The 19,604-nt window shown below is 40.8% G+C and overlaps 2 protein-coding genes across 2 annotated transcripts in view; both read right to left on the bottom strand.

Moving 5' to 3' along the window:
• Positions 1 to 721: 721 nt before the first annotated feature.
• dhx32b (DEAH (Asp-Glu-Ala-His) box polypeptide 32b) lies at positions 722 to 7,508 on the bottom strand. The gene is made up of 11 exons (XM_035663626.1): positions 7,142 to 7,508; positions 6,798 to 6,991; positions 5,819 to 6,194; positions 5,490 to 5,726; positions 4,756 to 4,849; positions 4,520 to 4,669; positions 3,551 to 3,742; positions 3,252 to 3,392; positions 2,800 to 2,990; positions 1,606 to 1,796; positions 722 to 1,048 (listed from the first exon to the last, which is right to left on the bottom strand). The coding sequence occupies exons 1-11, from the start codon at positions 7,421 to 7,423 to the stop codon at positions 874 to 876; spliced, it is 2,223 nt and encodes a 740-aa protein (XP_035519519.1). The 5' UTR covers positions 7,424 to 7,508; the 3' UTR covers positions 722 to 873.
• A 2,287-nt stretch (positions 7,509 to 9,795) lies between these two features.
• Positions 9,796 to 19,604, bottom strand: part of adam12 (ADAM metallopeptidase domain 12) — a 79,021-nt gene continuing 69,212 nt past the window's right edge. Inside the window, exons 21-23 of the mRNA XM_035664031.1 lie at positions 17,884 to 18,135; positions 12,176 to 12,345; positions 9,796 to 11,615 (exon numbers count right to left, since the gene is read on the bottom strand). Coding sequence (XP_035519924.1) covers positions 11,570 to 11,615; positions 12,176 to 12,345; positions 17,884 to 18,135 — 468 coding nt within the window. The 3' untranslated portion in view covers positions 9,796 to 11,569. The remainder of the gene's footprint in view (positions 11,616 to 12,175; positions 12,346 to 17,883; positions 18,136 to 19,604) is intronic.

The following is a 19,604-nucleotide window of genomic DNA, read 5'->3' as shown; positions in this document are numbered from 1 at the left end:
TGCATAGTTTCAGTAGATGTTCTTTCACTCTCATGATATTGTACTAATGTGCTCTTGGCCTAATAGACACATCTGATTACCTTTAAGATGAATTAGAAGATGTATTTTAATCAGATAGTTAGGTAACAAATATACAGTATGATGACTATTATTTCCGTTTATTTATCCTGACATTTAAACATCTACTAAATTATCTCATTACATATTGTGCACAGCTGGTTTGCCTTAAAAAGACAATTCAGAGTAAAAGTGGGTTAGGCGACAGTGTACCCTGTGGGTTCTGGCATTGGTCCTTGCTGCACTGTTCAGACCCGGGTCAATGAAGAAGGGACACAATGTTTTTGATGCGGTGTCGGTGAACTGGGTCACCCCGCCGTTACTGAACTGTATCCACGGCAGATGGAGCTGCAGGCGGGCCCAAACTGTCCCTGCACCTCATTAATCAGGCTGGACCCTCGGTGCTGTGGGTGACTGACTGTTGGACAGTGACTGAAGGTAAGATGGGGAGAGGAGGAGCAGGATGTGGAGCCACTGAATCATTAAAATGTTCAGTGGAGACTGAGAAAACTAAATTAGAAACGTCACTGGAGGAGAATAAAACCAAGTATAAGGAAATTATTCTTAATTTAATAGCCATATTTCTCTGTTAAATAGAAGGGTTAAGTAGAACTATTAATAATTTGACACTTAAAATCAGTATAACAGCAATTATTTTATTTCATGAGTGCAGGACATGATATTGTGGCAAACATTTGATTAAATTAAATTATATGATCCGTTTTACAACTACCCAGACAATGTGAATATGTGCAATATAGTGCAGTAAGTCCTACTGGTTATTTCCTCACCACCACTGGGAACAGTGGGTGTCAGTCATTGTATGACACAGCGGTCATAAGTCTGGTCATCCTGGGGTTCCTCTTGGGAGGTTGAAGGTTTCTCCTCTTGGTATCGAGAAGCTCCGTGGTTCAAAATATTTTGGAGGATGTCTTTGCTCTCACTAGGCGGTAGATTGTAGAAATAATACTGTGGTGCCATCTGAATGAACCTAGCAGGGGAGAGGACAAAGTTAGTAAAACACACTCAACGTAACTGTTGCAAATTTAATTTCCCTGTGCAGACTTGTTTTCAATTTGAGCTTTCGTTTTGAATGACAAGACTTAAAGTACTTACAGATACTTACAGTATCTGCTCCTCACATTATTTGAACACACATTTCAGGATGTGGAACCTAAGAAAGCATGACAAAAGCTGCAGAGCTTTCTCTTCCTCCATTAAGCTGCAGCTCCACATTCCCAGGGATCTATGCAATCCATAATCCCCTCTCCAACCAGCTGATACTTGCGAACAGGATTATGATACCTCCCCTCACAACCAGCATGACTAGTCTCAGCTGAACTGGGGCTTTACATCTGGTCCAAAAGGGAATTGGAATGTGTCTTTCTGATTACTTTTAATCTTCAAATGTGAAGATATTAGGATGGTCTATTGGGTTATTCTAAAGACACAAGAGACTGCAGTCTAGTTAACAAGCCTGTATATGGTCATTTATGTGAATGCTAAACAAGTGCACAACTTTAAATGTTAACAAGTGGGGAGACTTACTGCTCTGGTGTTATGTGGGTTACAGTGCGGAGGCAGTTGTCCTCAGAGAAGGAGTGCTCATGAAACAGCACCCACTCAGGCAGGGCCAGTTTTGGGCTCTTGGCTCCATAGCCAGACAGAGGATGGATCTGTGCCACATGCTTATGGGTAAGAATGAAGTAGTTCCCTGATCCATCCACATCCCGCGACACCTGAGGGAAATCACAGCCAGGTACAGTCAGATGGATTTCTACAAAAGGACTGGAGTCACTAACAAGAATATATTCTTTTTAAATAAGGAAGACCAGAGCATCTGAATGCAGGATGTATCTGTAAAGTCATACATTTGATTTTGCCTTGAATTAGTATACCACAAAATAAAAGCCAAAACATAAAAGGATAAATTCTCTGAGGGAAATTTGCAGTTGAAATAGTTGAAATGCTGAAACAGTTTAAGTTGATGCGGCAGAGTCAGACAATATACAAATAGTGACAGAGTTCAAATGGAATTGTCGTTTTCAGTGTAGCTGAGGTAGTTGTTAACGTTAAAGTGCTGAAATGAGGTGAAGGAGGAAGTTCAGGCATCGAAAGGAGTTGAAATGTAAGTCGAAGTGTATGTAATAAACAGGAGCTAGAAGTTTCAGGTGAACTGTAAGTCCTGAAAGAAAATGGTGCCGGTTCATGTGTTTAAACTAAAAGAAGATGGAGTGAAAGCAGTTGGAGTAAACTGTGAATGAACATATGAAGTTAGAATAAAGTTGAAGAAGCTTTTTGGTGTTATTCAGAGGAGAAGACCAGAGACCTGAATGGGTGTGAAGTGTCAGTTAAGTGTAAGCAGTACACTGTGTAAAATCTGACAATAGCAGAACATTCAGCTAAAGAATAAAAATCTATTCAATTCAGTGTATTGTATCGCTTAAAGCGACAAAGTGGAAGGGCTGCACAGTTATGGCTAAATAACAATAATTTATAAAGTATTTAATTGTGATTAATAGTCATAAAAACTACATTTGTAGTCACCTACATTCTAAATAAACATAAATAGTTCTATAAGGACTACTTATAGAAATAATTATACGTGATTAAAGCAGACTTCACATCGCTGCATAAGTTCCACTTAGGGAAGTTTTATGGTCTTCAGGAGGACTCTGGGTGCTGAAATGTTGAAAGTAGTTGATGAATAATTCTTCTGTGTTTTTGTTGCTGTTTCCTGACCTGCATGAAGAAACCTGCCAGCAGGGCTCTCTTAATGTTGAGGGTGTTGCTTCGGGAACCGAAGGCAGGCACTGAGATGGGCAGTTCGATCCTCTTCAGGGTGTCAGTGAGCTCAGCACGAAGAGTGTCAGCCATTAGCAGAGCAGCGTGGTTCAGGTAGAAATCCAGACACCACTTCTCCACATTACAGTCTACCGGGGGAAGAGGGCAGAGCCAAAGAGGATTGTGGGAAGGCAGAATCAGTGATGAAGACATAGGGATGGGAAAATAATGCTTATAACTATATATGTTTAAAAATGCATGTTGTTTTAGTTTTTTCTCTCTACCGTGTCTCATGAGGCAAATACATTTTTTTTAGATTGTTATAAAAATCCTATTATAATTTTAATTTTGTTAATTGATTTGATGATTCTAATCTGTGTGTGAGTTTCCATGATGCTCTCTGAACTCACATGGATCCTGCTGGCACTGTTTAAAGGCCTTGTAGATATTGATAAGGGTGAAGTGGTCTCCCTCAGGGTGCTGGAACTTCATGTGGCTCTGGGTTGCCTCTGGCTTCAGGTCCACAGGAGGAACCATGAAGCAAGTTGGTGCTAAAAAAAATCCACAAGACAAAGTTGATGTTTATAACTTACTGTTTACCTGATAAGATACATAACAGAAAACATGGTTTTGTACATGTATATGGTATTTCTTTGTATATTTATACTAATATGAATATTTGCTCAAATGCCAGCCCGGCACATGTTACCTGTTAGCATGGCAGCAATGATGACCACCTCGCTGACACAGTCAAACTCACAGGAGGCGAGCAGAGTTTTGGCCATTTGGGGCTCCAGGGGGAACTCAGACATAATGATGCCAATCTCAGACAGGTTACCATCATTATCCAGAGCTGCCAGGTAGTCTAGCTCCTCCAAAGCCTGCATTAGGCCTCCAGGATCTGGGTCGGAAAGGTTTTTTGGATTATACATTGTTTTAGTTTTGTACAAAATTAAACCTTAGCTAAACAGAACCAAATCCCACAGAGAACCCAGTACATGACTAGTATTTCAACTAAGAGATGATTAATTACATACAAATACCCTTTAAATAAAACTGTTATGGATTATTTTTCAGTTGTCATGCTGTCTAAACTGTAATCCAAAGTGGTGACCCACTGGGACAATCCCTCTATAGTATACCGGCACCCTAGTGTGCACGCTCGGAGTAAAAAGCCATCAGAAGATTAGGATTTTATAATCCTTAGCAACATCTGCTATGCATCACTATGCAAAATGAAAAACTCTTTCATGGTACAAATGAGATTTTCTATTCTGTTTTTGCAAACAAACATGTTTTTTTTTCCGAGTGAAAACAAAGAGACAGGGACACTCCCACACACCAACACTATGTTTATGCTCTAATCAACTAATGGGAGGCTGAGTGTGTGTGTGTGTGTTTGTGTGTTAGTGGGGGTGAGTAAATCCGGAGGAACAAAAGCACACGGAAGCAGGTCAGCTCTAAAAGGATGCTCGCAGAACAGGAGCTGTCAGTTCAGCTGAAGCACGGCTCACTGCCCTCTGATAAATAAAGTTCCTGTGTGCTGGAACAAAAGGGAATGGACCGACTGAACCCCAAATTACTCTAATTATCACTGAGGATGTGAAATTTATGGAACAAAACAAACCTCCCTAAGAATCTTCCCTCTGTTTATTTAGCCCCTTTATGTAAACGTCACCTGGCCTGTCCATGAAGTCACAGTGGCGCAGTCCGGCGATCTCCATCCTCTTCAAGAAGAGCACGGTGGAAGTGATGTCAGACTCCACAATATGTGGCCGTGTCTCAACAGGAAGCTGTCTGTCCTCTGGGTACAGACAAAAGCACTTTCCTGCAGGACAGACGGATCCTCTTTAGACTGGACAGCAGCAGGGAATCAGCAGCCACAGATTTAACAGTGTTTCGTAACTTTCTCACCTGTTGGACCTGCCAGCTGTTTACGACTCTCAGCTTGACCTTTGCTGATTGGCTGAATGATGACTGAGTTTGTTCTGATCCTGGGGTTGTAAACCTGTAACAGCATGTTGACAATGATTATATACAGTGCCCAAATGTAACTTACTGCATTTACTGAAGCACTTTATACTTTAGTACTTTTTCCTCCATTACATTTATGTGGCTGCTATTACTAGTTACTTTGCAGATGAAGATTTTACATACAAAACACATTATCATCTAATATAATGCATACGGATTAAAGTAGACTTGCTAAAGTAAAATGCTACTTACATTAGTTATTACTGCATCAGCATTAATAAATGAATATATATGTAATAATATAACACTCAAAGTTTCACTTTTCCTCATAAGTACTTAATATATACTCAAGATAATACCTTTGTTCTTTTACTCCACTGATTATATGAAGACATTTAATGAAACATTTAAAATACACAAATCTGCAAGACACATGATGTCAAACACAGACACTGAACAAAAACATAGTAAACTGTGTTATTCACCATGTATTCTATACTGAAAGGTGATTTTTGTATTGAGCAATATAATACATGATGTTACAACCCTAATTGATTCCTACATTATGATTAAAGCAACAGCGCATAAATGCCCTGCTGGGGAGACCCTGAAATGTCCAAGCCCACTTCTGGTGGGTTTCTAAATTGCTTCACTTTAACTCTTATTTCACTTACATATCTTTTCTCAAGCCCGGCATCAATGACAACACTTATTGAGTTAACACCCCAGAAGAAGTCCTCGTTTGGGCTGGATGTGAGGAATACTCTGCGGGTCCGGCCTGTCTCCTCCTCTCCCAGCACTGGTAGATTCCCAGGCTGGCCAGGGTGCACGGCAACGGGCAGGAGCCCACCCAGATGAGGGGGTAAGGTCTGTCCCTCATGACACAGGATGTCATGGGCCAGATCTATCTCCTGAGAGAGTAAACGAACAAGAGAGTCAAAGGATGACACATTTTCAGACAGCAGAATCCATTAGTCGTGCGGTGCTGCTTTTTCTTTTTTACCTGTGCCGTCACTAGAAACACAACCACGTCCCCTTCTTCTTCAGAGTGGTGGATCTCCAGCACCAGACGGAGAGCAGAGCAGAAGTAGCTGTCGCCTGTGCTGCTGTACACCACCTCCCCTGCACCCGGGCTCTCTAGGCGAATCAGAGGCGCCGCTGACCCAGTAAAGTGGGCCAACTGCTTGGGTTCGGGTTCACTGGCTGTGAGGAGGACCACACGGAGCTCTGGCCTCTGCAGGGCGATGTCCTTTAGCAGACCCTGGAGTACATCAGTGGCCACGGTCCTCTGGTGGGCCTGGTCCACGATTACCACACCGTAGCGCTCAAGCAAAGGGTCTGACATCATCTCTCTCAGGAGCATGTCGTCTGTGCAGTACCTGTTGGGGGTGGTAAAATGATTTTTGACGTTGGGGGGGAGCAAATATGTGCACAGAGGCACTTGCACTGTATTAAAATTCATAACAGCCTGAAATAAATCCTCAGATTTCTTTTATTGCAAGCCTCTAAGCTAAAAGAGTGGAACAGTATATTCAGAAAATCCATTCAGCATGCCTCCGAATGGCATCTTAATGAAAGGCACTTTGTCTACACATCAGCTCGGCCCCCATTAGTGTAATTTACTCTGATAATTAGTCTGGGGAGTGGATCCTTTCGTACTTGCAGCCTGCCTGTTTATCTTATCTCCCTCCCCTCAATGTGCTGAGTTTCTTTGTTCCCCAGCTGACTTATGAGGGACCTACATGAGGGAGTGTGACATATGGGCAGACAGGGAACCGGGCAGCTGCTGGGGGAGACCCTGAAAAGAGCCCCCTCAAGCCTTTTGTTCACTTCCCTCCAGAGAATAAGAAAAGGCGGGGTGATTTAGCTGTGTGTGTCAGGACCATGCTTCATTGTAACCCCAAGAGGAGAGAAAGAATCAGATAGAGAAACACTGCATGCATCTGCGCTTGAACATAGGAAGCATTACTGCTTTACTATACCTGAGGACTGTGTCATTAGTGCAACACGTCTCCAAAGGGATGCTGTACCCGACTTCATGGCCAATGTTAACATCCATCTCATCAGCCACTCTTAAGGCGAGATCTACTGCCTGCTGTGCGTGAATCTGGGTACAAACCACCATGCCATGCTGGAACTGGACTGACAGGCAGACTTCAGCACACCACTGGGGAATCTGTTTCAGAATAAGAGTGAGAGAAGTTGTGTACATCACAGATGCTGCCCCACCACAAGTTGATAGTAAGAAGGCTTAAATATCCCCCAGAAGCAAAGTTAAATCTGCTGTTGCTTGAATGTAAAGTATTAAATGCCACACAGTACTCACTTGAGAACTCCTCCCAGTTTTAGCAGAGCCACTGACACAGACAAACTGTCCTTTGGCCAAAGAGTCCATGAATTCACACTTTGCTTTCCACACTGGCAGCTCTTTCCTTTCTCTCAGCAGTTTGTGAAACCTGGAAGAATATGGCAGTCCATCAAACTGATTAAGCTCCAAAATGTCATCATACTCTTTGTCTCCTTGACTCAAAGCATCTGTGTCTGAACAACAGGGGGATTTCCCCTCAAAATAGTCCTCTCCAGTTAAACTGGTAATGTCCTGTGCCATCACAAGTGAGCTCCCAATCTGTCCAGTTTACACTTCATTTACAGATCCCCCAAAAATGAAGTTTGGAAATCTCCAGCTCTCAGTAAACTGTTGGACAGCACACAGACCGCCTCTGCAAGTGAAGCCAAATGAAAGGCTCACTAGGCGGCCAGCCCAGTGTTGTCATGTGGCCACTAATCCCATAGAAGTGCGGTCATCAACAGATGACACACACACACACACACACACACACACACACACACTGATGTGAGAACAGAGATAGATGGGCAGACACTCAGTGGGGTCTGGTGTTTACAATGAGAACTGGCTCACACACAAAGGCCACAAGCTGTAAATAGTGTTAAATACATTTATCAACTGTAGTTTTATTTGGCAACTGATTAGCTCAGTGGTTGACACACCACATATTTATTTCTACATCTACATCCAAAAAAAAAAAAGAAAAAGAAAAAGTGCCAGAAAATGAAGAGGTTAGCACAAATGTTTGTTGTGATCTACTTTCAGCCTCCACAGTGTTAGTGCTCCAACAAAAAGCCTACAGCTTTTCAGTTGTAGGACCACGTCTAAAGAACAAAAGAAAAACTGTCCTTTGGTAACAACATTTGAAATGGAGGCCTGTGGATATATGGTCCATCGTTATTATTTTAACAGTTTATGGCTTCTCTCCAGATTCTGCTAACCCTGAAACAACCTTAGGAACATGTGTTTCTGCTGACAGCAGGTGCTTACAATGACTTACTTCATGCTTAAAGCTAGACCAGAGGTGTATTCCCCACAATTAGGTGATATTTATGGGAATGTGCACATTTAGAACACAGTTTTGATGACTATATTGACCTTTGAATTCATATTTAAAGGAATATATCCACTGAGATAATGGCTGCGACTCCATTTTATTTTGGTTGCTTACTGTTTACTGACTTTAAACATACCTAATTAGAATGATACATTTTCCAGTTGTAGCGGATAGGATAGCTTCCAATGGATAAAACATTACACACAGTAGTCGCTAGTGGCTTTTTAGAAATAAAGTTGCTGAGAGAGTCTGAAAAGTGAAAAGTCACTAAGTTGGCAACCATGAACAATAGTGGGCGCAACCAAGTCGGGGGGGGGGAGTCACACACTTAATGTTTTCCTTAGCAAACTGAAATATACATATAAAAATAATGGGAAATAACGAGAAACAGCGCTCAAAAAGATAGGGCATATTTAACATGTTTTCTACTGTACATTGCTGGGGACAGATACTGAATGCGTGGTTACGCCCGGTAACATGACGTGCCGGATAATTTGGTAAAAACGTTACGCTGGTTGCCTGGCAACTGGTTCAACTCTGGTGTCAAGCATTTCTCACTCAGCTCCCCTCCCCCATGTCCTTAGCGGCACGGCTGCTGGAAGTATACTTCAACTTACCGGACAGAAATGACAGTGGTATAGCAGTTATAGTAGGAAAGACAGCGAATAAACAAATTCCCCAAAATGTCTAACTGTTCCGTCCCCCTAACCTCAGTAGGAAGTGTTGGAAATGCTTTTGCGCTCACTAGTGGCTAATAACTGGCAACCTAACATACTTTTACACACTTAGTCCTTCATTTTTAATATGCCATACTTTATTGCTGCTACTACTACTACTACTTTCGTGGGGAAAAAAAACAGCACAAATTAGCTGTGGTTGCTTTTTATCCTATTTTTAAGTTCACTCTAAAGGACAGCGTTTCCTGTTTTTGTATTCATCCCCAGTAATAGTCTAAGTTAGCAAGTGTTAAAGGGGGATCGGATCCTTAATCAGCACTGAAGGGCAACTTCACCCTGTGGTTTGAGGGAGCACATTAAGGCAAGATAACGAGATAAAGCTGGAGGGAGGGAGGGGAGCATGCAGTGGTTGTAGTAACCAGTGTTGTGTGGCAGGTGGCAGTATTGGACAATAATGCACAGGCTTTCCTGCAGAGTCATTGACAAAAAGATACACACACCTGAAGTGTTGTGAGTCATTTGCTCACACTAAGAATCACAGTTGCTGCTTGCTGGAGGGAAGCATGAGGAAGCATCTTAGTCTAATTGTTTTCTTACAAGTGCTGTGTGTTCATTGGATTTTTAAGTATCACATGTTGCCAGTTGTTCATATACAGTAGGATTTTTTCCAAATAAAGAACATTAAAATGATTAAATTCCTTATTTGCTGACTTTTTTATGGGGTGAGTCACATTTTGCAGAATGACAACAATAACAACAGCAAAACAAGTCAATTAATTATTCATATATCACCATCAAATTGTGAAAATGTGTCCTGATGAACCCTTATTTATCTCTTTAAAAGCCACTTCTGGTTTTAAACAGTTTCTCTCTTCTCTTTTTTTGTATAAATGAAATTGAAATTAAAACAATGTATTGTAAACAGTCATAAAGGTACTTTTATTTGGCTCTGATTTCATCAATAAAATCTCTCATTTGTCTGTGAGTTCTACGTTTTCACCACCCAGTGTAAACGGGGCACGGCGTCGAAGCAGTTCTTACTGTGCTTGTAAAAAAAAAGAACAAAAACAAAGAAGAGAAATGATAATAACTGACATACAATATTTACACTTTACAATGGCTTTCAAACATGTTACAGTTATGCAAATAAACACGTTACATTTAGGATTTACAAATGGTATAAACATCGACACAGCACTGACAAACATTTTCCAGCGGAGAGCAGTTACTCTGACTGTCGAATACGTCTCAAGAAAAAGCGTTACTTTGCACACGTCTGTACACGAATGCAACGCAGGTATGCAGGGCTTTACTGGCTTCAATCGGTCTGCATTGGTGTGAAAACAAGCACTGTATTTGGGTACACCGCAAATATAAAAATGCCAAAGTGAACATTGACACAGGAAAAGTAACAGCGCTGTAAAGTTTGAATCCCTTCTTGTGTAACAGCAAGTCAACAACAAATAACATCAAGGAAATTGCCTAACTCAGAGTGCAACGCCAAGCTCTGAATCTAATGAACGATGCTGTGAATGCATGAATAATCTCAGAGTTCAGGAATAACACAACCGTACAAAATCCAAAAGGAATGTTATGAAGGCAAAAAAAACAGAAAGACGGGACAGATACGGTAAAACATCTCGTTGGACACAGTCGAGGAGGAGATTGGAAAGCTCACAGCGCTGAAGTCATTCCTCTTGGCTCGCGCACTCGGAGACAAAGTGAGCGTAAATGTTAAACATACAAACACCAGAGTTAATGTTGAATTATTTGGTGTTGGTGTAATTCTCTGGAACACAATCAGTCTGTCGAATCTGTTGAGACTCCGCAGCGTCTGCCAGTTATCAGGAAAACATGTTGGGCGTCCAACACATGCCCCGAGCAGTGTGTCAGAGCCAGTCTGAAACGTGTGAAAAGTACTTTTGTACTTGACTGAGAAAGTGAACTTATAAGGGAATAAAGGAGCCTGACTGCGAGACTGTAAAATGAGCAGAGCGGATTAATCCCAAGAAAAGTGGTGTAGTCCGAGGCTTTAATATGAATGCATGTGTTTAATTAATAAAACATTTGATTAATATCTACTTTGTAGCACCGTGGCGACATGAATAGAAAAGATGTGTTTGGTATTCAATACCTCATAAAAATATGAAAAACAGAATAAATAACACTGCTCTATGGCCCACAAGCTACACTGACAACTTGCTGAGCTGTGCTCCATTTCCCTTATCTTCATTTTAGTCCCAAAAACAAACTTTTTTGCGCTTCAATTATTCAAGCGACTTCCCTAGTTATAAAAACATCATATATTTCAGCATTTCATTTGAGAAAAAAGTATAAAAATCACCAAAGAATGCAAAAGAAATACCTTAAAGAAATGTTTCCTTCTTTTCTAAGCTTTTCCACGGGGAAAAGTCACTCTTGATCAGAGTGCTCCGTTCAGAGATTGCTAATATTGAAGTTAAATAGTTAAATAGATAAATAGTTCATTGGTACCTGAGCGAGGACAAAAAAGCACCTTTTAGAGGCGTAGCACCGAGATGTGATGTCTGCCCCCTTTCACTAGAAACTCTGTGATACTAGTGTCCAAAAGGTCTTACAGAGTCTCAGTAATTAGTGCAAATCAAGAAAATATCCCTCTGTTAGTGGACGGATCCACTCCGTGATGTCAAGAGCTCAGCAGTCCTTCTTTGGTGGTCTATAGGGCAACATCGGCACAGGTCTGAAACATAAACAAAAGCATGTTATTCATGTACGTATGTCAGACCTGCACCTTTAATATGTAGTAACACTTTTAACGCTGCACAAGTCTGATGTTAGATTCATGTAAAGGCTACAGCAGCACAATGTTAAACATAGAGAGATATTAAAGGCATGTCTTGTTAGCTTTTTTAAAAGGCAGTGTAATAAATCTATCACTTAACTATCACCACTTATTAAAAGTGGTTCTAATAAACCAGGAAACCATGCAAATATGACAATTTTAAATTGTGGAGGAGGTCTTTCTTAGATTGATAATAATAAAAGTAGCAATAATAATAATTAGACCAGCACTCCCAATGTGAGTCTAAAAAAGAGAAAACTGATGGGATCATTTATTAGGACAGTCACTAGTGAGAAGAGGGGGCAAGTGTCCCTCCTTATGATGGTCATTAATTAGGGCTTCAATGAAAAAACAACTTAAAATCTATCTCTTTCTTTTCTCAAATGCCACCAGGTGCCAGACATTGTGCAAGCCTTGTAACTCAAAGGGCTATAAAGACATGTGATCCCTGCACCGACCTGCTGGGTAAAGGGATGGTGGGTGGAGGCCTGGGCACAGTGGGGATAGGTATGGGGAGGGGTCCATTTCCGAGGGTGTGGACCCCGGCTGCCGTGGCGCTGTGACCGAGCCGAGAGCTCCTCCCTAGTGGGTCTGCAGGTAAGGGTTTCTGGGGTGGCCTGGGTTTCTCCTGGAGAAGAAAGGAAAGTTCAGTCCATTAGGTCAGTGCTGCATATGAGCTCGGTATTAGTCTATAAAATGAAGAAGAATAGAGCTAAAAGTTTATTGTCTTTGTCTATTTTTAAGCCAGAAGTCATGTATTTAAACTGCCTAGTATTTACTGCACAGAGGTACATGATTATGGTTTATGTGTTTTGAGGAATGATTCATTTTTTCTGAATTAACTGATTTTCAAATGCAGATTAGCACTGTATTAAATTGGCATTAAAGAATCAATAAAACAACCTATTTGACATTAATTTAAAAAACACAGCAGAGCACATTACTCTTATCTTGGCTCACAGGAAACCTGATTAATCTAGCATGTCACCGGCTACGTCCCTTTAAGTATGGACTATCTGTTTAAGAGCTATCTGGAGACAAAAGCAGACACGTGTCACTAGAGGGCACTATGTTATCAGTATCCTCTCTGAATTCCACACAGCTAGCAGGAGACGAATCCCAAACCTCCTCCTCTTCCTCCTCCGTCTCCACCACCTCTGTGGCAGTGCTGTGTGAGTGTAGGAAGGTTATCTGAATGAGGTGCCATCATGTGTTACTAATCTACAGCAAGGAGGCGAGGCAGTGATAAACATCTGCTACCTGCAGCCCAGCTACCATCGCACATATGTATACAAAACCTCCACACACCCACCCACACACACACACAGACACCATTATACACACTCAAGAGGAATACATGGACAAACTTCAAGTAATACGAGCACAGAGGAAAAAAGTTTTCCACCTCATGCTTAGGTACGACTTAAGAGAGCTGAAAGATTTAAAACATTCATGAATGCAGCCAGGACTTCAACATACAGACTTACAGTTATAAAGAGTGTTCATTTCTGTGTGACCCAGAGAACTCAAGCGCAGCAAGGTTTCACATCAGCACAACTCTGCAGAACAGACACCAATGTCCACATATTTACATGATTTGTGGCTGTATTTCATGGTTTGAGCCCCTTAGTTCCAATTAACATAAACACGCCAAAGTCCCCGTCAGCACAAGGTCCATAAAGAAATGTTATTCAGAGTTTGGTGTGGAAGAACTTGCACAAAGCCCTGACCTCAACCCCCATCCAACACCTTTATGATGACTTGGGTAGTGCTGACTGTGAGCCGGGCCTTATGGCCTGTCACTCTCATGGGTATATGGGAGCACATCCCTGCAGCCAGGTTTGCAAAATTCTGTGGTAAGGCTTCCCAGAGGAGTTGGGGCTGCAGATGTAGCATGAGCAACAATCACATATAGATGTAGTGTTTGGATCGCCACACATTTTATTCAGGTTTATTCATTTTGGCCATGCAGTGTATGTTAGTGTGTTGTTACAAGTTGAAATAAGTGAGGGAAATGTAAAATAAAGGCTGCAACTTTTTTTTATATTATTGATTAATCCACTGTTTATCTTCTGATAAAACCATTCATTTGGTCTATAAAATGTTCTATATTCTAGAAAATAGGTAAAATCCCCATCAAAGCTTTAAATTGCTTGTTTTGTCAGACCAACAAGTTCTAAACCAAAGAATTGATTATAGAGGACTAAGAAAAATAATAAATATTGACACTGCATTTTTGGTTTTAAAATGATTGATTATGCACATACTTCCCTATCAATTTTTGTTGACTGATTAGTCGCCTAATTGTTTCAACTCTATATAAAAAGTCAGTGATTTACAAATTAAGAAGCAATTTAAAACATAACATATTTCATCCATATAATATCATTTTCATAGTATCACAAGTCACACCATTGGTAGCCAATAAAACGTGCCATACAATATTAATTAGCTAAGGTGCACTGTAGGAGCTCTTAACGGAGAAAAAAATGTTTTTACAAACTCAAAACGTGCAAAACTCTCTGCATAAAACAGCCCGCAGCTCTCCAGATGAAGTTAAAAACACAAGGTGCCCCACAGAGGTTGAAATGTTACGATGCTTTAATCAGATCGAGCTCCGTTAACGGCACAGCAGGTCTGTTTTACTCAGAATCTGTACTACAGTCCCAAATGGATACTGTTCTTACTTGGTGAGAGTTTGGGGGTAATAAAACATACACAGTAGGGGATTCTCGTGATCCCATTAGATGAATTTCACAGTATTTTACAGACTTTCACATACAGTGTACCATCCACTGTGATGTTTAAGCACACATTCATTCCTGACAAACAGATGTAAGTTATGGACAGTTTAGTTTAAGTGAAGAGTAACCAGAAACACAAGATCAGGCTGCTTTTCGAGGGAGTGTACAGAAGAAAACAAAGATGTAAACGGACAGATGCTTCCACTCAAATGCAAGAATAATCCAGGACCCATGTGCATTCTAATGCCGCTCTTGGCAGAAAACCTCACACTGTAACTGGAGTCTTGGTGGTGTTCACATGTCTTAATTCAAAATGAAAGATTGCACTGTCCTCTGCGGCTTGAGAAAGATCTATGAGCCTTGGGCTTACAAGCACCTTTCAAAACCCACCGGAGGAACTGAAAAATGCGTGGTCGTCTGGCCAAAAACAAAGCTATTTTTCTAAGTTCCAGAAAAGATGACATTTTGGAAAGGCATGGTTTTTAACTCCTCAGCAGTGTGATACTGCAGCCTGCTTTTGCAGAGCACCTGAACAGGGTTTGGGCTTATTTGCCTCATATTTATATGACTCTGCAGGTATCTGATATGTATTTTTCCTTCGGGCGAACAAGATAATAGCAAGCAGATCTGTGAACATTTTCAGCTCCCACACTGTTTTCTTTTCATGTATTGCCTCACTGTAATAAATGCAGGATAGGCTTTATTCCCCTGGAAACACCTCAACATTTAATGGGGTGCAGTCTGCAAGCAGGCATAAGATAGCCTGCAAAACAGTATTTTAAAATAAGACATATTGGCACAGACAGCAGGGGAGGTTGTGTCAAGTATTACAATAAGCTTGTAATACGCTTTCTATTTAAAGATTGATGTCCTGTATGTCCTTGCTGGCCCGTTATTAAATCTCGACAGAAATCCCCTCTCCTGTTTCTGACCTACAGTATGTTTGCCGTCGGTACGTGCTCCATCTGTTTCATTACAGCAAAATGAGCTAGTAGATATTAGCAGGTAGCAGGGTTTCATTGTTTTGGCAGGTCAGTGAGCAGCCTATTTATAAAGCAAACAGTGGCCTTTCAGCTAAAGTGCATCTTCAGCTGGCACACGTTCATATCAATCAAGGGTGATACGCTGCAATGCTGGATATGATGCCAGTTGCTTCTGCTGCTCAGTGGTAGATGAAGTATTCAGATCCTTTACTTAAAAGTACCAATACAACAATGGAAATATACTCTATTACAAGAAAAAGTCTTTGAAAATCCTATTTAAGTAATGGGTACAAAAGTATCATCAGCAAAATGTACTTAGTGTTAAAAATGTAAGTACTGGTTCTACAGAAAAATGGTTAATGTTGTATCTTACATGACAGTTAATTGTTAATATGGATTCACCAATATGTAAGCAGCATTTTACTGTTGTATCTGGTCGAGATGGAACTACTTTATATACAGATGATTTATGGTAGAGGAAGGAAGAAGTTCCGCTACAAAACTCTGTATTACATCTTTCCTTTTTTTTTTTTGCAAAATATTTAATCACTTTACATCATTGGGCCTCCAACAGTTATTTATTTGAAATCATCTGAGACGTTCAGAGGATGAAATGTCTCTTTGGTGGAACTGATAACAACTCACAGAGATCTGAAACATGACAAGGAGCCACCAGACAGTGTTTCAAAGTAGGTGATGAGTCTGAAAAGTAACTAGTAACTAAAGCTGTCAAATAAATTTTGTGGAGTAAACTTAAGCTTACAACATTTGCCTCAGAAATATAGAGGAGTAGATGTATTAAGTAGCAGTATAAAGTAAAGTATCTTAAAACTGTACTTAAGTACAGTACTTGAGTAAATTTACTTCATTACTTTGCTGCTGCTCACCTGAATGATTAACCTTGGAGGTATGAAAACTGGATCTCTGCACGCCTCCCTGTAAGTCCTTCATGCTCTGGCTTTACATCTGGGATTATGTGATGCTCTTTATCCGACAAAGAGAAAGTGTCATATCCCAAAGCTAAAGTCTTCCATGTTTTTTTAAAGCAGCGTACATCTGTCAATTACCCGTGCACCCTGCTGCGGCTCACAGAGTGCCGACATCCGACACAACCCTCCTTGCTGCGCTGCTACAGGAACGTATCAGGATTTGGATCCACCACCAAATCCAGCGGACAGATGGATTTACTATCTCCACTGCGTCCAATACTGCTGGCTCAGCCGAAAGCAGCGCCTTACTCAGGAGTCGGGTCACAAGAGGGAGACGGATTGAATTTTGCTTGTCGATATGTGGGAAAGCAAGCCGACTGCAGTGCAGACATGCAGTGAGTTTCCAGTATCCGGCACTTTACCACAGCCTTTTGAAATGACCCTGCAGGTAGCTGTACATGTTTTAGACCATTAACTACAATTTGCATATATTTTACATTACTGGCTGCGGACCGTTTTTAAAGAGTTCCTCAGTTTTCAGATTTATTTCCTACCTTCCATTCCACTGGTTTCTTTTAATTTCAGTAGCTGTGGTGTGAAAATCTTGAGACTTAAATTTTGCTTGACATAGGTAATCCATCACAGTGAGCGTTTCTTCTGCTTTAGTTATTTTGAGTTACATTACTATCATGTGGTAATGCAGTGTGAACAGGGACTGATTTTAAAACTCATCTGTGCGTTCGAAGGAAAATTTGTATTTGTTCCATGTATATTTTGTTTTGTAGTTGTTACAGCATGGTAAACACACATTTTTCCCCCAAAACACAAAAGCGACACGGAAAAATGTAACTTTATACAAGTAACATTAACTTAATTCATCCAATCAATTTTATCTCTACTTTACTCTGCAAACACCCTACATAATTACAAAGCATATTCATCTGCTGAGGAAGATCATGTGATATGACTGAAAGCTCCAGAACAGAGATGTTGTATTAACAGCATAGCTTGTTCTGGAGCTTTTAGTGATATCACATGATCTTCAATGCTTTTTGTAGCAAATTACGTATATCTCAAATGTCAGAAGGCTCCTAAACGCACCACCCAAGACTCACAACAATGCAATGAGAATGTAACTTTGATAGAGAAAAGTAAATCACAATTCACTATTATCTGTTTCAAGAAAGTTTCAAGTCTCAGCAGGTTCACTGTCATACTTTAATATTAAAATCAAATGAAACTGATGGTTGCCTAAAATATGTTGTAGAGAATTAACATAGAAACCTGTGGTATGGTTTAGAGGTCAGGAGTAATGTACAGTAAAATATACACAACTGGAATTTAATGGGCTATGCCATTTATATGGTCCATTAAAGCGGTGGTCTACTAAAATAAATTCCCATTTTAAAGTATTACAAGAAGATTTATAAGCTACAAACCTGCGATAAACATGCGTTTGGAGATCTAAGCAATACCGCCGCCGAAATTATCAACATTTTTGCAAACAAACCTGGTCCACCCTGTACGATGACTGCTGGCGAGGCAGACTGAGAAAAGGTGGCACTCGAGATGGCGAGAGGGACGTGTGGACGGGCAGGACCCTGTGGTGGGCCGGGAGAGGCGGCAGGGTGGGCTGACCCACGCTCAGAGACACCGGCATGGGCTGACTGATGTGCAGGGGCTGGTAGAGGGGCAGTCTGCGCAGGCTGTGAGAGTGGAAGTTGTGTGGAGGGAGAAGTGGCTCCGCACTCAGGAGAGACGGCTGAAAAGAGGAGGAGAGGAAGGTATTCTCAGTGATTACAGCAGTTATGTGTCATCTGTTATGGCGGCAGTGCATGGGCTTTTGTTACAGCAGATGTTTTGACTTGTCATAACAGGAAAAGCACAGGTGTTGCTAATAACGTTAACAATCTCTGTTCTATTCAAGTGTCCTAGAAAGTCATGATAGTGTGACAGTGAGCCACCACCAACAATACCGGGACCCTGAAACTGAAGTATTAAACTGGAACTAAATCATTAACTGTCTTATTTACAGCTTTGCTTTTCAAGGAATCAAGGAAATATAGTCATCATCATACAACAAAGGGATATATAACAACATGAAAGTTTGCAGTTCAGTTCCTTCATCTTACACATGCATAGAAATAATTCTGCAATGCAAAGTTTTAATGTGGGGGCATGTAAACAGCAGTAACAAGATAGTAATGCTATGTTTCAAACTAAATGTTTTCCTCCACTTGCGTTTGAGCACCAAGCATCATCGATGTAAACACAGAGTTCGCCTCCTCTCATTTCCTACTGTGACTTCTCAAAGTTCTTAAGTTAAATGGGAGGGATTTCTGCGTTTCTCAGTTTAATATGATTGTAAATTAAACATGAATTAAATATTTAGACTTTTGGTCAAACAAAACAAGCAAGTTTATCTTCCTCTTTATCAGCTCTGCTTACTCGCTTCGTCATGATCGTCACAGGAGGAAAATCTACTTTTTGGGGTGAGACAGATCGTGAATAGCAGGGAACAATGACAATGACTTTTCGATCTCAGCTGCTCATTAATTGGTGTTGCATCACGCTGCTGCCACTGCTGGTGTTCCTTTTCGGTTTGGGCTGACCGCACTTGGGATCAGGTCTAGTTATGCTCTGGTCTATTCAGATTGTGTCTTACTGTCTTTGGGTGAATTTCGGGTTGGGTCACGCCTGTCTGGTCCTGTTAGATTTTCCACAAGTTTTGGATCAGGTCCAATATTCTGAACCCATGAAGGAAGATGAATCTCAAATGAACCTCTGAGAAATTGCGATGGGCATTTTTTACTATTTTTTGACATTTTCATTGACATTGAGCAAATAAGAAGATGTCAGATTATTAGAATCATCTGCATTTTAAATGATAAAATAATAAATAGTTGAAGCCCTTGTCTTCTCCTTAGATATTACGGCGTAGTGCAGGCATAAAAAGTGAAATTCGACCTCACTCATGAAGCTCTCATTAATGTGAAAAAGCTGATGTTAGAGTCGCTCATAAAATTGGAAAACAACATTATTAGATATGACGTTGTGAAATTGTAAAAGCCAGAGTCTGACCACATGTCCTGACCAGCTGTTACCCCTCCGCTCCAGAACAAAACAATAACACCTAAAATGGCCAGAAAGGATTTGGCTGCTGGACAACACACACACACACACACACACACACACACACACACACACACAGTGCAGATGTATTGAAAGAGA

Source organism: Morone saxatilis, unplaced genomic scaffold (assembly GCF_004916995.1).
Source record: "Morone saxatilis isolate NCDOM2014 unplaced genomic scaffold, NCSU_SB_2.0 Contig19, whole genome shotgun sequence".
NCBI classification, from domain to species: Eukaryota; Metazoa; Chordata; class Actinopteri; family Moronidae; genus Morone; species Morone saxatilis.
This window is presented reverse-complemented; position numbering and strand designations above follow the sequence as displayed.